General features: G+C 40.9%; 1 protein-coding gene across 1 annotated transcript in view; it reads left to right on the plus strand.

Annotated features, from left to right (window-relative positions):
* RFTN1 (raftlin, lipid raft linker 1) overlaps positions 1 to 21,458 on the plus strand; it is a 109,192-nt gene that overhangs the window by 73,283 nt on the left and 14,451 nt on the right. Inside the window, exons 6-7 of the mRNA XM_083578050.1 lie at positions 10,331 to 10,534; positions 17,922 to 18,037. Coding sequence (XP_083434176.1) covers positions 10,331 to 10,534; positions 17,922 to 18,037 — 320 coding nt within the window. The remainder of the gene's footprint in view (positions 1 to 10,330; positions 10,535 to 17,921; positions 18,038 to 21,458) is intronic.

The following is a 21,458-nucleotide window of genomic DNA, read 5'->3' on the forward strand; positions in this document are numbered from 1 at the left end:
CAGCACTTCCTTTTCCTAACCTGGAAAACTTATTCCAGTTTTGGCAGTGATCTTTCTTCCTCCCATGTGAGCACAGGGTATTATCTGCCTTATCTTTTACAAGGCAACCTTTTCTCCACATACCCTTTTCCTTTTCAGAAGTCCATTTTTTTGCCAAACCAGACTTTGTTAATGAGGACTTCGTTATATCTTCTGCTCCAGAGTTCTGACTTTTTTTCTTCTAATGACACCATTTGTTTTTCACTCCCCCCCTTTGTCTTGTACTGCTTTGTAACTTTGAAAGGTCTTTACTTAGCCATGTGTTTTGTTGACCTTACATATGACTTGCAGAATGTTATATCTTATCCACAAGTGTATTCTTAACTTTTTAGTGAGAATATAAATATGTTTCCATTTACAACAGTATTTAAACATAATTGCTTATGTTGAAATAATATTGGGTTCCTTTTTAATATGTGTACGTTGAATTGTAAAGTCCTTGGCTGGGAAAAATCCTTATCCTGTTTCCTACAACTACAAAATGATAAAACAACCCTCTTGATCTATATAAATCTTGGCTCAGCAGTTGGATGGTTTTTCGTAATCAGCATCTCTACATCTATCTTTTATTCATGTAAAACAATCATATTACACTATTACTAATTTGCATTCACACATTTTAAAGTGAGAAATACCATGAATTTGAAGATTTCTAACATTGTGTTTTTCAGCTGCAGGATCAAACTACATGTGTGTGACCCTGCATTTTTCCTCAGAATTTTCTTTAAACTGTCTGATCCAAATTCTTAAAATGTAAGGTAAAGGGACCCCTAACCATTAGGTCCAGTCGTGGCCGACTCTGGGGTTGCGCCGCTCATCTCGCTTTATTGGCCGAGGGAGCCAGTGTACAGCTTCCAGGTCATGTGGTCAGCATGACTAAGCCGCTTCTGGCGAACCAGAGCAGCGCACGGAAACGCCGTTTACCTTCCTGCTGGAGCGGTACCTATTTATCTACTTGCACTTTGACATGCTTTGGCAGGAGCAGGGACCGAGCAACGGGAGCTCACCCCGTCGCAGGGATTCGAACCACCACCTTCTGATCGGCAAGTCCTAGGCTCAGTGGTTTAACCCACAGCACTACCCGCGTCCCATCTTAAAATGTACCTGAACCCAAAAAGCAGTTTAGGAATCTGGCAAGAAAGTGCTTTATTCTTGTTTTACCCCTTTGAATGTTATTTTTAACCTAAATTTCCAACATTACAAAATTTTGTGCCAAATTCCCTTATTAACTGATTGTTTGATTTTTGTAAAACAAAATAGAGGCATTTTAAAGAGGTTTGGGGGGGTTTTTGGAACAGATGTCAATGCACACACCCCAGATTATGGTATGCAACTTATTTTAACTGTTGTGGGTTATAGATTTGTGAACTAGTGAGCTGGAGACCAATCTTTTCTTAGTTATAGGAAGTGTCCTAGCCATTATCCTTTTGTCCTGCTTCTTAAATCAAATTAAACAGAGGAGGGAGATGCCTGTGTCTTACTGGCAAAGCCATATGCTTTGCACACAGAAGGCATGAGATTCAGCCACTAGAATATCCATTTAAAGAGAACCCAGATAGCAAGTCCTGTACTCCAAACAATAAGAGACTTTCTAACAGAGCAGTCAGCCTTAAGCTTAGAGAGACCAACAGTCTGGTTCTGTATCATACTGCTTCGTGTGTTTGTCTGAAAATACCTTTTCACACAGTGCATACTTCAAACTATGAAATTCACTTCCACAAGAGATAGTGATGGTCACCAATTTTGACAGCTTTGAAAGAGGGTTAGACAAATTCATGGAGGGTAAGGCTACATTCTGCCTCCACAGACAGAGTTCTTGCAGGCTTCCTATGATCATTTAGTTGGCCTTTGTGAGAATAGGATGCTGGATTAGATTGGCCTTTGACCTGATACGGCAGGGCTCTTCTCATGTTCTGTCTTTTTATTATTTTAAAATATTTTAATCCATGCTTCATTGTTAAAGAGATCCCTGGTCAAGGTGCAGTAAAATAGGAATAAAACCAAAAAACATCAACAGGAGCAGATAAATAAACAGCTTAAGCAATATCAGCACCAATACCAGAACCTCATCATATATAGTCCATTTCATAGGTTTGTTGTAACAAGCTAAGAATAGCAATGTAGTGAGCACATTTAAAGGGCTACTATAATGATGACAATAATGGATCAAGTCTTGTTGCACATCTCAACGCTCCTAGGCTCAGATTAACGTTCACATTTTGTTGATTCTGCTAATTCCTGACTGAACGTCTTTCTGTTTTTCTAATCCTTTATTCGCTGTTCTGTTCGAATATCAAACTTCGCAGAATAGTGTTTAAGGTGACAAGCTACAAGTTTTTCCTTTATTCCTTTATTATGCCCACTTGCTGGTTCATTTATTGGCCCCTGAATTGTACGTATGTGTATATGTCTCCTTTGGAGAAACAAATGCAACCATCTGCCCGTTATGTCATTTTCTACCACAAGCTGTGGTCATGGCCACCTACTTAGATGACTTTAAAAGGGGGTTGGACAAATTCATGGAAGGCAAGGCTATTAATGGTTACTATTCATCATGGCTGTATACCGCCTCCAGGATCAGAGGCACCATGTTGGAGAACGCAAGTGGGAGCATTAGATTGCCCTCATGTCCTACTTGTGGTCTTTCCATAGGCTTCTAGTTGGCCACCATGGGAAACAGGATGCTCGGTTAAATAGATCCTGCTTGATCCTGCAGGTCTGCTGTACTAATTTTTACATGACACAATATCATTACCAAAAGCTGTGTTGATGAATTAATAAGTGTGCCATTCAACAAAGTTTTATGATCCATGCTGAAACCTTTTTGTGGGAAGGAGGGAGGGATAAGTGGGAAATGTTTTTTAAAAATCAAAGGTTATATAGAACATGAGCTTTTGATTTAGAAATTGGGGAAAAATGCTGTTAAAATGGGTTATGTGGCATGACTAAATAACTACTGTTACTGCAAGGCCAATTGGAATATACATGTGCTGTCTTTTTCCCGCAGAACAATTTTGTACAATACTTATTAAAGGCAAAAGAGATTTTTAATAGAATAACCTTTCTTGTGCATTAAACGTGAATGTGTTTTTTTCAGTGCCTAAGAACAGCTTGTCGGGAAAGCTTGTTAGTATTTGCAATACTTTGTTTCTGCCTTAATTAAAGCATATATTTTTCTATTTGGAAAAAAAGTCATTATCTGCCTCCTGTGGGAACTACTTTTGCCTCCTTGAACAGTTTATTGATGTTATAGTGCTCTATAAAGAGAGATGTTTGCAAAGTGTGTGTCACTTTTAAGAGGAGTCGGCGCTCTCTCTCGCAGGAAGCGAGAACTAGGGGGGAAAGGAAGAGGCAGCTACAAGCTGGAATAGATAGCTTCACTTTGTTCAGCAAAGTAAGGTTAGCATTTGAAGTTAACAAAAGAAATCTAAGCTCGCTGTTCAGGAACACCTTGGTGACAAGGTGAAAGAAAGAGAGACTCAGAAACAGGGAAGAAAAGCAAACAAAAACCTGTGAAGAAAAGAGCTGGTTTCACTTTATGTAGCAGAAGTATAGAAGAATAGGGATGGGCAAATGCAGCCCTCCAAAATGCAGCACAATCCTCAATAGGACTCATCAGTTTTTGAGGAAAAGGATCACTTTACTAAAGTATGCAGCCTGAAGTAAATGGGAGTGTGGTGATCACACAGGGTCCCCTGGACGTTTAATGGACTATTCATTCCTTTGCCACCACTGTGGCCACTTCCCCGCTGCCACCAACCCGTTACTCTCGGGTACACACTGAGTCCAGACAGTTGTCAAAATTGAACCAACCAAACAAGTTTATTTTATAAGTATTAACAAGTTTATGGTTTCTCAGATAATATTCTTGTCAGTTTCTTAACTTTAGTTTCTTTACCAGCCTATACCTTCCTAATACCTTCTGACTGAATATCTCAACTGTTTGACTGACTCCTCTTAACAGATTCTCTCAATCTCTCACATCAGACTAGCCCAACCCACAGACTTATCCTCTCCGTCCCTTCTCTAACTCCAGACTGACTTCTCAACAACTCTAACTCTAACTCTAACTCCTCCCCTTGGGTTCCTATTGGTTAGTCATTTTACACTTAGTTAACCCTTTCCTTATGAACCCAGTATGATGTCACACACCTAGAAGGGCAAATGCCAAAGGGAGCAAGTTGTTGTTGTTCTTGTTTTTGTTACCTTTATTTACACCCCCCCTTTCCCCCCCGACACGACTGAAGGCATCTTATAGATAAAATAGAAATAGTTAAAAGCATTGGGAGGAGGGACATTAAAAACAATTAAACATATATACATACGTCTGTGTGTGTGTACGTGTGTGTGCGCGCGTGTGCGTGTGTGTGCGTGCGTGTTATGTATTAAAACATACAGATGATTGCAATAAAACCATCACATCATCAGCTGCTTACAAGCCTGTTCACAAAAGCCTGTTGGAATAATAGAGTCTTCACCTGCCAGCAGAAGGACAAGAAGAAAGGAACCAGTCTTAACTTCTGTAGGGAGGGAGTTTCAAAATCTGGGAGCAGCTACTAATAAGGCCACCTCTTGCATCCCCACCAAGTGTGCCTGTGTGGATGGTGGGACTGAGAGAAGGACTTCCCCCAGGTCTTAGAGCCCAAGCAGGGAATATGGTCTTCCATATAGCCTGATCCTAAGCCATATAGGGCTTTATAAACAGCTGTTTGAATTATGCCTGGAAACAGACCAGTAGCTTGTTGCAACAAGGGAGTCGTATGCTCCTATAACCAGCAAAGAGACCAAAGCCCCCAGATTAAACAAATAGGCCAAGGCCAGTGAAAGGGGCAATGTTGTTTGGGGAAGAAATACAAAAACTGGAATACGGTACTTAAAAATGTGACCCAGCAGCCTGTAACAACCTCTTACACTGAAATACAATTGCTTGTAGATAAAGGAACACAGCTATCAACAGCCTAAAAGAAGTAACCTGTGGAGGCTTGCAAGAATGCCCAAGAGTATAATCACTGCAGCAGTATGGATTTTGGGCAACTGATAATAAACTCTAACAGTACAAGGACAGTTAAAAGAATTGTGCCGAGGGGAAGGGGAGCTCAGTATTGTAGCAAATCACTCTGCCATCTAGTCTTACCCAACTATTCTTACTAGGAAACTCTGAACAATGTTGTATCTTGCTCACAGTGAACATTATAAAATTGTAAAGTCTACTGTGATGGGAAAACATCTGTTTTCCCAGATGAAGGGCTTATCCACAATCAACTTAACTCCACTCTTTCCAGACACAATCTGCAATTTAAAGCTATGTGTCTGAGCACCCTTTCCCCCCCCCCGAGCTTTCCCTGTGAAAACCTGCTCTTTAAAGCTCAATTGGAACAAACATCAGTCTACTCTGTTTCTGCTTTAAATACAGTGGTGCCCCGCAAGATGAATGCCTCGCAAGACGGAAAACCCGCTAGACGAAAGGGTTTTCCGTTTTGGAGGTGCTTCGCAAAACAAATTTCCTATGCGCTTGCTTCACAAGACGAAAATGTCTTGCGAGTTCCTGCGGGGGTTTTTTCCTTTCCCCCCCCTTTTTCCCAAGCCGCTAAGCCGCTTATCAGCTGATCCGCTAAGCCGCTAAACCGCTTAACAGCTGATCGCTAAGCCGCTTATCAGCTGATCCGCTAAGCGGCTTAACAGCTGATCCGCTAAGCCGCTTATCAGCTGATCCGCTAAGCCCGCTAAGCCTCTAATAGCGCTAAGCCGCTAAGCCGCTAATGGGCTTGCTTCGCAAGACAAAAAAACCGCAAGACGAAGAGACTCGCGGAACGGATCCTTTTCGTCTTGCGAGGCACCACTGTAGTGGGTTTTCATGCAGACAGCTTGGGGCAAAAAACACACACAACCCGCTTGGACACTGAGTGTTAAAGGGCACAATCTTTGCCTGGAAAGAGCAAGTTAAGTGTGAACAGTGCCTACAATCAGAACCCAACAAGATTTGAGAGTGGGCGCAGGGACGCCCAGCAGGGTTGCTGCTTTTCTTTTCTTTTTTATAATAATCTTTATTAATTTTAACATCTAAATTATAATACGTACCACAAAACTTTATCACTTATACAATCTTTTTGGACTTCCATCAGCACCTCTGATGATCCACTGTTTTAACCACTTCTTATGCATTTCTTAAATTTATATTACCTTTAAATGTCTTAACTAATCATCCTCCCCCTTATCCATTTTTGCAATAATTCCAATAATACTCCTCACAAAACTTCTTGCAAGCCTACAAACGTCGTCTGATCTTCACAAATACTTTTCAAATAATCCGTACATTTACTCCAGTCTTCTGTGAATTTCTGGTCCCGCCGATTTCGAATCCTTCCTGTTAGTTTATCCAGTTCTGCATAGTCCATTAGTTTCGTCCTCCATTCTTCTTTCGTCGGTAATTCTTCTTGCTTCCATTTTTGGGCCAATAATATTCTTGCTGCTGTTGTTGCATATAAAAAGAGCTTACATTCCTTTCTGTTTATATCACTCCCTACAATGCCTAGTAAAAATACTTCTGGTTTCTTTATAAATGTATATTTCAATATTTTTTTCATTTCATTATATATCATCTCCCATAAGCTTTTCACCTTTTTAGATTCCCACCACATGTGATAAAATGTTCCTTCTTTTTCTTTACATTTCCAACATTTATTGCTAACTTTATACATTTTAGCTAACTTGACGGGTGTAATATACCATCTATACATCATGTTCATCATGTTTTCTTTTAAGGCATTGCATGCAGTAAATTTTAAACCTTCTTTCCATAATTTTACCCAATCACTCAGCTGTATATTATACCCAAAATCCTTAGCCCAATGAATCATAACCGACTTTACCTCCTCATCCTTCAAATGCCATTCAAGCAGCAATTTATACATTTTAGACAAAATTTTACAATCATTACTTAATATCTCTAATTCAAACTTTGATCTATTTTCATCAAATCCTCTTTCTTTAAAATCCTGTTTAAGCATTTCATTGACCGGGTGGTAGTGCAGCCAATCATTCACATATTCTTTAATTTCTTCATATGGTTTTATTTTCCATTTGCTTCCTTCCTTTTGTATTAATTTCCCATAAGTTATCCATTTCCCACTCATATTGACCTTTTTCACACTCATTGCTTCTAGTGAGGATAACCAATGTGGTGTTTTACAGGTTTTTATACCTATCCCAAATTTCTATTAAAGATCTTTGAAATATATGGCTTCCAAATCCTTTATGGACTTTTGTCTTATTATGCCACAAGTGTGCGTGCCACCCAAATCTATTATCATAACCTTCCAAATCCAACAATTCCGTATTTTCTAATAACATCCATTCCTTTAACCAACAGAGGCAGGAGGCTTCATAATACAATTTCAGATCTGGCAGGGCGAAGCCTCCTCTTTTTTTTGCATCTGTTAACAACTTAAACTGTATTCTCGTTGTTGCTTTTCATTTTATTTCCCGTGGTTTTTGGAGCTCTGCAGAAATGCAGGAACCATTAAAGGGCTGGAGCTCTTGCCAAGCGATCTAGGTGAGACAGGTACAGGAGCCCTGAGAGAACAAAATGTTGGCAACGCAAGTAGACAAAAGGAAGTAAGCCCATACTCAACTTCTGCATATCCAGCTGGCCCTGCCTACCTACCCCAACTTCCCCATAACCTGCTACTGAGGTTTCTCCATTCTTCCACCCACTAGTAACTGCCTTTCCCCTCAGCCACCCTGTCCATTTGTGACATCACAGGAAATTTGTAGCCCACAGCAACTGCTATGGGATGCATCTGCACAGCCTCCCATCCTGATACTGGAAAGGGGAATGTCATGAATGTTACTTAGATGTATTTAGAAATAACTTTATTTAGAAGTAGAAGATGGCTTGCTTAAGCTCTGCTGTCTCCTTCATTGCTGCTTTCAGGGAAAGCCTTGTCAGCTTGTGACATCCATGAAAGGCAAACACAGATACAGTGAGGGGAATGGCCCTCATTCAACAGTTATCATCCAGCCACCTCCACTGGCCAGCCTTCCAACCTCCACTGGCTTCCACCCATGAATATCCAGTGGTTCATTCGCCCAGAGCCTGAAGGGCAGCCTACACCACTATCTGAACATGCAATTCCCAGTCATACCGTGTCTGGTGGGTGACCTATGTCCACACTCTCCATTCATACTTACCCCAGCATCAACCCACAAATATCCACACAGCTTTTGTCAATGGCCTTCTGAAGGTGAATTTCAACCAGCTTACCTGCACAAACTTCAGCCTCTTTCAGCCCTGCGGCATCCCGGGCTTCCACATGCTAATCACAGCTTCTGCCATGTCCATCTCCAGCTTCCAACCATGGATATCTGCCACTTTCAAGCTGTGGTCCTGCTCAGCAGGTACACTTGCCTTCTCATTGCTCCACAGCATCTCATTGACGGATGATGGCCTCCTTCCATTTGCCACTTCGCCTCCATGCAGAAGGAGACCACCAAGTACTGAATAACACAACTGTCATCCACTGTGTCCTTTTCAAGCTTTGCCTTGGGCTTTCCCCTTGGGCTGCTTTTGTATATCCACTGAGTTGCCATGTGCTTATGTGACATCACAGGGCGTCCACAGCCAATAACAGCAGCTGGAGAGGCATCATCATCATCACCTCTTCAGGCCTCACAATGGTGGGTGCAGCTCAGCAGCCATTTCCTCTTTGCTTGTTTGCTATGTACATCTCACTCCTTATCTGTAATGACATCAGAGAAAGGCATGCCATAAATCCACCTTCCCATTTTGATTCTCTGGCACCCTATCTGCATAACCTAGCAATTCCAAAATATAGATGCGCTTTTACTCTCGCAAGATTGAATGTATTGCCCTCGGCTGTACTTGAGGGATGATTCCAACAGATTCCACACGAAAAGCGCTTAAGTCCCTGTGGAGATGGCGGCACCGAATCAGTGGTGCACGCCCTTCTGGCTTGCACTCTTTGGAATGAGATTATCACCCCTCTTTTATTGTCCATTCCAGGTTGCCCAACCACTGCCACAGTGTCCTTTCTCTTGGCAGATCAAGATGAGCAGGTGACAGCAAAGGTTGCAAGGTTTTTAGCTGGAGCAATCAGAATAAGATCCACCATTTGACTGCTGATTCAGGACCCTAAACTGTGTTTTATATAATCAACTTTTTATTTCTGTTCTGTGTACATTGCAAAGTTATTTTGTTGCTATGGCCTATGGCTGACGCAAATAAAGTTTCATTCATTCATTCAAACAAGATTTGAAATTAATTACCAGAGTTTTTGTTATGCAAATTGCAGCCATGGGGAAGGTACATCAAACTCAAGTTCGTGGATGTCTGGGGGGAAAGTTTAACTTTCTAAGCTGCAAAGATTGGCAAATTTCATCATGTCCCCTATCAGACTTCTCTTCTTATGGATAAACATTCCCATTTCTTTCAACCTATCCTTATAGGACTTGTTTCATTTAGTGCTGACCACCTTCATTTGCTGGCCTCTGAACTTGTTGCAGTTTGTCTGTATGCTTCTTAAAGTATGGTGTCAAGAGCTGCACACAGTACTCCAGATGTGATATGAGTAGTGAGAATAAAGCAGAACTGTTACTTCGAAACTATCGTTCTGTTGGTGATGCCTGAAATATCATTAACTGTGTGTGTGTGCCTGTGCCTAGACGTCATGAAGTAGTCTAAGAATCGGAGAAGTGCTTTAGTATTCTCACAACAAAGTGGCCCTCAACTGCAAGAAACCTCTGAAAGTGGGAATTAATGTGAAAGGTGTGAACTTCACTTGTTCTTCCAGAACAATGGCTACATTAGCCTGGAGCAGCAGGAAGGACTTAAGGTGTATCCAAGTGCTACATCACATTCATTCATCTTTATAACTGTTAATTCATGCATATATTTTGTATAAGTACGCAGTCATGGTTTTCATCTTCAACTGTATTTTCCTGATTTTGTCAGCCCTATGTCCTGCTAATGCCTTGCAAATCTGTTTCCTGCTTTATTTGGTCGTACAAATTCAGTTGGCAAGAATGCGTTATGGTTAAAATTATTAGTTTGTTGCTTAATAATATAGGTCATTTTGTAGCACAGTGGAAAAACAGTTTTTGTTAATGACCCAGTAATGTTTTAATTATACATGGGAAAAGCTCAGTTAATAGTGCTTATTAATGTGTTACTTCTTTATGCTGGCAGACTGTACCCTAGAGAGAGGGTGCGCTATTTTCATTGCTTTTATCGTTATTGCTATTTCAGCACTTTGTATGGTTGTGTTTTTTTTAGAAACCGAGATCTTTGCTGTCTACAACAAGCCAAAGGCTTTGCAGAGATCAAGCCAGTACTACAGTTTAACAATCCCTGTGAAAATCACCAGTGATGGGCAGAGCATTTGCAGCTTGGAAGCCAATTGGCTGGAGCATATGACAGATCACTTTCGGAAAGGGAGCACGTTGGTGAATGCCATCTTCAGTCTTGGAATGATAAATGGTACGGAATTTCCCTGCAAGATTATTACTCTGTTTATATACTTCATTCGTTTAAAAGATCAGCTATTTTCTCTTTGTTTGTGACTATTAGAATGCACAAAAATTGCTCAGAATCTGAACATGAAAACGTGAGAATATTCATTACATATAAGTGGTAGGAACACTTTTTTAGTATGAAATCAAAGAAATGAGGCAGATGTGCCTAAGTAGCACCTCATTCTCTTGCTTCAATTTCCACTCTTTCAGATAGGTTCTTAGCAAAAAGGAACATTCCCTCTTTCTGCTAATTACACCTTGAAATTACATGCCATACTGAGTGCAAATTATTTGTTGGTGTCAATCAGGAACAGTCTTTGAAGCAGCAGCACCTTTGCAAATTTTCAAGCTGCTGAGTTTTAATTCCTGCAAAACTTCTTTGCTGTTTTGTGACAATGGATCTTTTAAAATTCAAGGTAGGCTGCATAAAAGCCTCAAACCAGAGCCCATGGAGTATGTGTGTAAACTATATTCATGCACAGGCTCAGTGTCGAGAGGCTTCCAAACCATTGGGAAGAGTGAAGTGGCTGCCTCAAGTGGAACATTCTTGGGAAGAGGGGCAGTGGCAGCAGCTTTCCCAGCTGTTCCTCCCAATTTATCCTGGCTTTTCCTTTGGGGGGGGGGAGGATAGTGTACCACATTAGTCTCCCCAGTTAGAGCCACTGTGGTGTAGTGGTGAAGAGCGATAGTCTCCCCAGTTAGAGCCAGTGTAGTGTAGTGGTGAAGAGCGATGGACTCGTAATCTGGTGAACCGGGTTCGATTCCCCGCTCCTCCACATGCAGCTGCACCTTGGGCTAGTCACACTTCTCTGAAGTCTCTCAGCCCCACTCACCTCACAGAGTGTTTGTTGTGGGGGGGGGGAGGGAAAGGAGAATGTTAGCTGCTTTGAGACTCCTTTGGGTAGTGATAAAGCGGGATATCAAATCCAAACTCCTCCTCCCCTGCGCTCCCCAATGTCTTGGCCTGGCCTTGGTTCAGAAGCAAGGAATAGCTAGAGTTGCCTATGGAAGCCCAGTAGGGAACTGTTTTCCCAGTAACCCTGGGATGTTTACAGTTTCTGAGGAAGCTGCTTTCCCTTCCTGCTCATCTGTTGGGTTCCAGTACATACTTGATCCTTCTCTGTCTTCTCCCTCCTCCCAAGTAACCCCCCCCCCATAATGAAGGCCTAACTGCCAGACAAGCACTCCTCCATCAGCTCTGGGCTTATTGCTGGGCCTGACTCTACTTCTGCTACCAGGGAATTGGGTGTGGAGAGGGATGTCCTGTGGCAGAGACAATTATGGTTTGGCAGGGTGCAGCAAAAGTTTCTTGGGGGCTGAATAAGTTGGGCTGCTCAGCTATGACATTGGGCTCCTTGGTGTTGCTGGACCAAGTCCTGCTCCTCCTCTTCAGATGAGGTTCCTCTGAGGTCCTTGGTAGAACAGCTGAAGATATGGCAGCTGGAAGAAATCATTGGACTGAGATGAACTTTGCAGTGAGTAGTTTAAAGTACTGCTGTGGAGGCTGGTGAAATTAGAGCAGAGATTCTTTGTTATGTCCAGGCTGTTGCTTCCCCCAGTGACTGCAGTAGGAAGTGGAGGCAAAAGGTCCCTCTTAGGAAGAGGCTGTTTAATGCTACAGGTATTGTCTTGGAGTGTGCCACCTGGGCCAGTCCTCCTGGCTTATATACAGTTAGTGATAGTATGGGAACACCAACATTTTCAAGCACTTGCTGCATGACAGCATTTGTTCTGCAATAGTCACTTGCCTAAAGAACTCATAAACACCAATGTGTATGAAAATAAAAAAAAAAATATTTTCAGCTTTTTATTCCCCATTGGCTTTGTTGTGCATACCAATATCTGAAAGAACCACATGAAGTATGCATGTTATTTCTGAGTGAGTAACAACGCACTTCCATAGGTACAGGTTTTACTGATGTTTAATAACTAAACATCAAACACACACATAGTCTTTTTGATGCACAATCAAATGTCATTCTGTCCTCTCCTCCTCCAGTCTGGTGTAGTGGTTAAGAGCAGTAGTCTCATAATCTGGTGAACTGGGTTCGCTTCCCCGTTCCTCCACATGCAGCTGCTGGGTGACCTTCGGCTAGTCACACTTCTCTGAAGTCTCTCAGCCTCACCTCACAGAGTATTTGTTGTGGGGGAGGAAGGGAAAGGAGATTGTTAGCCGCTTTGAGACTCCTTAAGGCGAGTAAAAGGCGGGATATCAAGTCCAAACTCCTCCTCCTCCTCCTCCTCCTCCTCCTCCTCCTCCTCCTCCTCTTCTTCTTCTTCTTCACCACCATGATATGTTTCTATCATGAGTGGTGACTACAAACCCCAAACTAATTCTGCAGTTGCTAGCTCTCTTCTTCTGCTATCTTCATTCTGTTGTGCTCTAACAAGGAAATAGGCAGCTGTTGTTTTTTACAATCTGAACACAGAAATCTTGACTTGTAACACGCATGGTGATAAGGATGAGACTCTTTATCAAATCTGTCAGTTTTTGTTTAGCTGAGCTACATACCTCAACTCTGCTTATTCTTTTGACTACTCAGAAATAGTAATATACACAGTCTTGATCTATCTCTAAGATTTCCAAACAGCAGTTTATGTAAATGAAAGGCCAAAGCCTATGTATTTGTGCTAGATGCCATATGTTAGTTGGTGCTATTGTAGGAAACAAAAATGTTATTTTTAGAACTTGGCTTGGGAGCTAAAGCTCTGAGCATGGATATTTAACATTTTTTGCTTCTCTCTGTGTGTTTTTAAACACAAAGCTTTATTTGTCTTCCTGTCTTTCCTCTAGGGAAGTCAAGGCAATGTTCATGAAGATCCTAGGCAGTCTTCTCTCCAGGCACTGATTAGATGCAGACTTGCTTAGCTTCAGTCGGGCTGCTGCATTATGTGCCATACCCCTGAACCCAATATTGTTCATATTGCTCATTTTAATGTCTCTGCTACCAGTCTGAAGATAGAACTAGTGTTGCCACGTTCCAGTGAGGTAGATTTAGACAAGTTTATTTTGACATACGCTTCCAAGGACTAGGGCCCACTTCTCGGTTGATGTGTGTGTGTGTGCCGTGGTGGCTGGTGTCCATTGAGACTGGCAGGGCATAAGACAGGAGGCCAACAGTAGACAGAGACAGAGCCAATGACTGATGCAACCACAGCCAATAATAGACAAAGCCAAGTAATTTTAGTTTCCTCCCCATCCTCCTCCCTGCTCAAGGACAATGCTGAAACAAAGGAGGAGGAAGGTTACACCCTGGACTGGTTGTAAGGAGGAAGGGAGGTAGGTGGGGGCTGACTGAGGGCAACAAGTGCCCCATACACCCTAATGGAGCAGCCTCTGCTGCCATGTGTGATATTCATGTGAAAGCCCTTCTTCCCTTGCTGTTCCCTATGGTTGAAACTGCCTTCTAGAATGCTTGTGCAATGCCACCTTTCCTACGTCCTTCAAATCTCTCCTCAAAGCCCACCTTTTCCATTAACTCTTCGGAGCAGCCCCCTTTGTCCCATGCCCTCTAGTAGCTTAACCTGCACCTAAGATTAAGGATGTGCAATCGAAACAACTGCCTATTCCTTCCTGTTTACCTCTCCCTCCATTTCCCACCCCTTTCAGTTTCTTCTGTGTCACATTACAATCTCCAGGTCAGGGCTGCTTACACTCTGAAGCACCGTTGTTGGGTGGTGGTGGTGGTGGTGATGATGATGCCAGTAACATGGATATTAACTCCATGATATTTTGAGGCAAAAGATAATGCAAATACATAGAACACAGAAAACAAGTCTATAAATACATACAAAGATTTGATTTTCGTTAGACTAGGCTGGGGGTGTTTTTGGAAGTTTCTTGGTAGGTTTTGATAAGTATTCAGCAACTTGCGGTATCACATATTTTTACGTGAGAGTCATGAAATGTGGAATTAGATTCAGAAATCCCACCACATGAGTGGAAGGCGCTTGTATATGGGGATCATCACTCCCCCCTCCCCCCTCCTATACCCACAGTGTGTGACATCCTATGAAATCTGGCTCCAGAGGATTGGTGGGGGCATACTATAGAGCAGCTGCCTGGAATGTAAGTAATTAAAAGTGAGGAGATCAGTGACACACCCTCCCTCTCCGCTCATGCAAAGTAGGGTCTTCAGATCCAGCCCAAAGTCAAGCCACAGGGAGCTTCTAGAAGGCTCTTCTCCATCTCACGCTCCTGCCTGTGGAGTAGTCAGTGAAATTAGTTATCTTCGTTAAAATTAAATGGGGAAATTAACAGCCAGGCTTAATTTTTTCATCCCGCAGCAAAGGAAATTCTAAAGGGCACATGATGGAATGCTTTCTTCTAGCTTGTTGGCAACCCATGTAAGTTGCAACTGAACGTTCTCAGAAACAAATGGTCATTTATTTTATATGTATAAACTACAGTTTTGAAACTATGAGTCACTTGGCCTGATACAGACCAATTAGGCCTGTTTTTCTTAAGGGCAAACATTTTATTTCTGGCTCCTTATCAGCGTATTGCTTAATATCCCAAATACAACATAGGAGAAGTATTATTCTGTTGTTTACACATTAAAATTGAATTTACATAACAACAGGGCTCCGGGGGAGTTTCCTAATGTCAGATTCTGCAGTTAAAATGTCTTCAAAAGTGGGGTTGCAAGATGAGCACAAAGAGTTTACTTTGTGAACAACCATAATAGGGCAATCAGTTTACACTTGGAATTTGGGAGATGTGCTGCTAATGTGTAGAATACATTCTTAGGGAACATGCTGTTTCCTAAAGGCACCTTTCTACCTGTGGTTGTGAAAACTGAAGTTAATGTAGTTTCACCTAATATAGAACTGTAAGCATTGCAAGACAGTGTAAGAGTCAGCACCTCATAGAAGAAAGTTAAGTTTTGGTTTTGCAACCTAAACAGAATTATATTATCACAGAATAACAACACCTTCAACCTTTTACCAAATCGTTCCTCAAACGTGTGTGTATGCTTTCTCCTTTCTGTTTCATTTTTTTCTTTCTGGGGAGGAAGGGAATGGGGAGGGATAGTATAGTTATGACACTATGACTGAACAATGTGATTTTTAATAAATAATAATATAATTTTTTAATATAAAAATCACAAATTAATTATTAGCGGAATCCTACTGGACATTTTACCACTTAATGTTAAGTAATACCATCATGAAGTGAAATGACTAGTATTGAGTATAGAAACTTGAGCAAGTAGCTTGGGGGGGATTAAGATAAGGAGGAACTTTGCACGGGGTTAAGTTCCTATATCTTCCATTTAAGAAATGTGTGTCCTGCATATATAAACTCTTGTGCATGACAACAGTCATGCACCTATTTTGTCACATGTTTGGGTTCCTGGAACCCGTTGCTAACGGATGACACCGACATGTGCATTATCAGTGTAGGAAATGTTTGTGGGAAACAGCCCATATATGTTGGTGAGCATCAGCCAGAGGCAAAGGTGGAGGGCACATTTCTTTGTTGTACCTGTGGCAGTGATTTTTTTCGCAGCAATAACAATAACGTAAAGGTTAGGCTTTGTGCATGACGCTTAATAGTTCAAAGACAACAAACAACACAGGGAGACATTGCTTCCCACTAGTATAGCTGTCATAATAGAATAAGAAATCTTTTCCCATAGTCATCTTGTAAATCATGTGCAGGAACATTAAAATGACATTTTGCCCAGCAGAACATCATCAAATATTTATATACCCAAGTGAAAATAGCCTTTTGAGCACAGTGGGAGAGCATCTTACCTTAATAAAAAATGCAGTGATAATGGAACCTTTTCCCATGAAGGAGGGTGGATTAACCTTTTCCATGAGCTTAGTGAAGGTAAAAGGTGAAAAATTATAACGAAGCTTGGGCAGAATAGAAGCAGTTTTTAGTTTTAATGGAATGGAAGGCTATGCCGAGCTGGTTATTAGTACAAATGAGCCATCACTTTATCATTTAGTTTTTGAAATTAATTGTGTTGGTGTAATGTGCTGGAATCCACTGGATTAATTATGTGCTAAGTGAAAACAAGTTAACTGCTCAAAAAAGGGGGCTTTCTGGAGAGGAGAGGGGTTAAATAGATGTGATAGTTAATGTGAGACTGATACTGCAAAAAGCCCTTGTAAGAGCTTCAATGTTTTTTTGGATGACTGCTACTAAAGCAGGTATGCTTCTACTCAAAACCAGGCTATTGCATGGGGTTTCTTATAATAAATTGAGTTACTTTGGCATTCCCAAAAGGGAATGCTAGGATTTGTGCATGAGCAGGTATTCTACAGTAAAATCCATTAAATTGTTTATTAATGCCAGGTTAACTATGGACACTTGCAGTTTTTCAAACACTTCTGCAGTGATTTGGAGAGCCATCTCTTTTTTTCACCATTCATGCCCTAGTATGGGGGGAGTTTTTTCTCGTGTCTTTATATGGCATTGTATATGTATGGCATGCTAGATTTTTTTTTAAGTGTGGTGGGCAAAACACCCCAAATTCAGGGTCATCACCACCATTTAGTGTGCTGAGGGTTTGTGCGGTCATCAAAAATGTTCAAGGAAGGCAAGAATAATCGGGAAATCTTGACTCAAAAGGTTCACTGTATGAGGAAACACTTGTTGCTACAGAGCAGTCCTCCTAAATTAGCAATGCCCAGTACACCAATCACCTGACAAATGATTCGGGATAGTGGAGAAATTCTGACCGCAACTCTTTGTTCCCTAAACAGAAAAGGGATGCATTAAATATTCTGACCATTCCTAAAACAAAGGCTGCATTGAAAGCTGCAACTCAGTTGCATCTGTGATTGTTGACTTCCAAAGAAAATGCCCAGTGCAGATGTTACCGCAGACTTGCAGTTTCCAGGGAAAAGAGAAAGCACAATTCATATGTAGAGGAACAGAATCCAGTGCTGGGGAAGTTGTAAGGCATGCTTGATATCCCTACGATCTCATCTCCTGCCATGGCCATGCCTCTTGGCTAGGTCAGTGCCTCAGATACTAGTCAAGGAGAAGGGAAGAAATGCCTCAAGCTCCAGAAGTGTCCACCACCAATCTTGCATGTGCACGTATCTTTTTATGTGTAAAAATAGCCAATAAAAATAAGTGCAATTCTGTTTTATAATGGTTGCTAGCAGCACAGCACTGCATACAAAGGATTCATTTGTACACCTACTATTAGTCTCATTCATTTTAATATAGTTGGACCGTGCAGGGGTCTTTCTCTCCCTGTGTTTTGCAAATAACATGCTGGGAAGAAATTAGGATTGTGATAATGAACACACACACACACACACACTTTAAAATTGTTCATAGGATACCCTAACTGTGTAGCTTATAGAAACGATTTGTTTCTGCACAGATTCCTTCCAGGGGATGACAGATGGCGTCTTCATCTTTGAAGATATTTCCGTGGAAGACAACAAGAGTATACAAGGCTATGATGCTATTGTTGTAGAACAATGGACTGTTCTGGAAGTAAGTGTGTTGTTTTGCTTTTGTTTGTTTCCTAATATCTTGAATCACAACCTAATGAGAAACTAATAGGGGGTTTTTAAAAAAAAAAAATCTTGCTTGCTGCGTCTATTAGCAATAACTTATTTAGCAATTTTCAGTATCCAAGATTTCTTACAATCTTTTAAAATTTATTCTCTCAGCAATCCCAGTGGACTACCCAAAGGAGCATTAGGGAAAACAGTGAAAGGTCTAGTTGTTATATTAATTTGTTACCCAGTTAGTTTTTTCATGTCTTATTAAAAAGAGGTTTCACATTGCACTGATAAAACTAACTAGTGTTGGGATATTTGAGCAGCTTCAAATGTTTCATTTTCCTACATATATGCTGAACAATGTATGAAAGGTGCTTTCATCCTATCCCCACCCTTGCTGCAGCTTTCTCAAAGCAGTAGCTAAGAAGGGAAAGGTTTTTTTGTTTTGTTTCCTTCCCCCCTACCATAAGGTTACCAAATTTTTTTCAATGAATCCAGGGACACTTTTCAACTTCAATGGATTTTGTATGGGCACTGATTTGTAAATCTGGGGACTGTCCCCGGAAAATGGGGACATCTGATAACCTTACCCTACCATCAGTACATACAGAGAAAAAAACACTGGTTCCACCCTGCAAAGGTAGGAAAAATGTAATACATAAAGCAGGGCTCTGAATCATTTTTAAATGAGGGTCTTTGTGGTGCCAGTCAAGTCTCCTTTGTTTATTGCAAGGCTTTTGGAATCATTGAAATAGAATGCATGTAGTTACAAAGAATGTCACAAATGTGCTTTGCAGGTCATTTGGCTCTTGCTATGTGTTTAATCAACTCAGTGTTTAAGTGCATGGTTAACATCAAGCATGCAGCTCCTAAAAAAGAAAAAAAAAACCTTTTATATTACATCTGCTTATCCCTGCTTAACTCCAGAGCTAGCAATCCTAGCAAATTTACACACATTTATACCAAATTATTTCAGCCTGTTTTTAAATCATTATTATTAATAGCAGTATATTAAAAACATTTATACCTTTTCTGTGTATTTCAAGATAACTCACGAAAACTTAAAAGCAATTTTGAAATAGAAATATTCACATGACACCTTTAAAGCACATTTGAAACACATTCTTTCTCTCAAAGAATTCTGGGCACTGTGGTTTATCCCTCACATAGTTACAATTCCCAGGAACCCTTAATAAACTACAGTGCCCAGAATTGAGGCAAAGAACGTGCTTTGAAGTTTAGCGTGTGCACAACCTAAGAAACAGCCAAAGCTGGACAGCAGAGTAATTAAAAGCTAAGTTTTAGCAGTTCATACAAAGAGGCATCAGAAAGTAGACACATGGGTCTCTTTGGAGAGGTCATTCTACAGTCTAGTACAACCTTTCTCAACCTTGGGTCCCTATATGTTATTGGACTACAACTCCCATCATCCGTAGCTACCAGAGGTCAGGGGTGATGGGAGCTGTAGTCTTAACTACACATAGGGAGTTGAGAAAGGCTGTTCTAGTAACTGCAGCTAAAAAGGTTATAATGTTGCCATTTCCATTTTTCAGATGATAAGGGTATAATCAACAGGGGCTCAGTTGTTGAATGAAGCTCCCAAGTAGGTTCATGAAAAGAAGTATTCTAGTCCCAGACTATATAAGGTTTTAAAGGTAAGATCAGCATTTTTAATTCTGCCCAGGAGCAAATTGGTAGCCAGTGCAGCTGAGAGTGTTATACAAGGCATTCTGGGTTTATGAGCAAATATAGTTTTTGTTTAAAAAAAAAATGAATTTTATTAGTATTTTCCACACAACAACAACAACACGAAAGATATCAAAAGGTAACAATACACAACACACAAAAATCAATATTCGAAAATTAAAAAAGACCAAAACAAAACAAACAAACAAACAAACAAACAAATCCATATCTTACAAGTTAATATTATAAACACTAAAACAACAAGAAGACATTGACTTCCACCAATCCCACAGCACCTCCTTTATCTCTCATTCTGTCTTCCTGTTTTCCTGTTTTCTTTATCCTCTCTATCCTAACATCTAGATATAAATCCTTCTTTCATGTCCATATAGTTTTAAGTATTCATACAGAAGCTCAGACTGGAAGCTGTTTGCTATATAGTCATGTTATTGAGTGTTTCACCTGTTTGCTTTCTGCATGTCAGGCTGCTGTTAAAGATGCAGCAGCAGTAGAAAAAAAGTGGGTAGGAAATCCTAAGACTGAAATCCAATATATATTTTCTTGGGATCAAATCCTACCGCATTCAACAGAACTCACTTCCAAGTAAGCATGCATTAGATTGGGTTACATAGTCCCATGCATCTTACTCAGAAGTGAGTCCCACTGTGTTCAAGTTGAGTTTCCATTATGTGAGTGTGTACATGGTTGCAGCCTTTTAGTGCCCCATTTCCCATTAGTTCTGCCTATTGCAACTTCCTGTATCTGCCTACATTTAGATACTCTGCCTCCCCGCTCCCCACCTAATGGGTACCAGCTGCCATGTGGTAATGCTGAATCCTGAAGCATTTCTGAGCTACATACTAGAAAAAGATCAGAATCACTAGACCATGCTTCTTCCTAGCCCTGTGTTTGAATTACATTGTAAGTAGCCTGATTGCCTTACCTTTTGAGACAGCCCCCTTAGCTTCTTTTCAGAAGGATACCAGTCTCACCCTCGAAGGATCAAGAACACAAGTGGATAGTCTCACTTCTTTAAGAAACCTGTCTTTAAGTTGCACAAGTTTAACATAAAAAGTAGGAGTTGTGGCTGTGTTCATAATGTCTTCTCTAACAGTGGAGTCAGAACTGACACAAGTACCTTTATCTACAAAGTGTACCATAAATTGGTCACAGCAAACTGCTGTGAGTGTCACTATCCTCAGGAGGACTAAAATATAGAGGTCCACCACTTAGAACAGTCCACCTGAACAAAACTGGACACAATAGTGCTGGTGAAGTAGAATGTTTAGGGTGCCATCACAAATTGGTTTCTGAAATTAGTTCTGGGCCATGTTTAGTAACTTTTGATATAAGTTTTCTTTCAGTGTTCTAGATATTTCCTACAACTCCTCAGTAAACAAAGCCGAATGGGTTCTCTCCAGAAGAAGGTGGGGATCTAGGAATGATTGCATTAACCATGCAGGGTGTCTCCTGGTTCCTGAACCTGACTAGTGTGTTGTCAGAACTACCAGTCCTATTAGCAGAAATATCCTGCAGGAGGCATCAGAAAACCAATTGGGTCCATCAGCTTCCAAGGGTAGATCATTCTACTCAGTGCCCCACCCATACAAAATTATAGGACATAAGAATAAATAATTATTTTACCTTTTCAGTTTGACATATATAGGGTCTTATGTCATCTTCCTTCCAGGCACTGACTAGACCCAGACGTGCTTAGCATTAGC

This window comes from Podarcis filfolensis, assembly GCF_964270895.1.
Source record: "Podarcis filfolensis genome assembly, chromosome: 12".
Lineage (NCBI taxonomy): Eukaryota > Metazoa > Chordata > Lepidosauria > Squamata > Lacertidae > Podarcis > Podarcis filfolensis.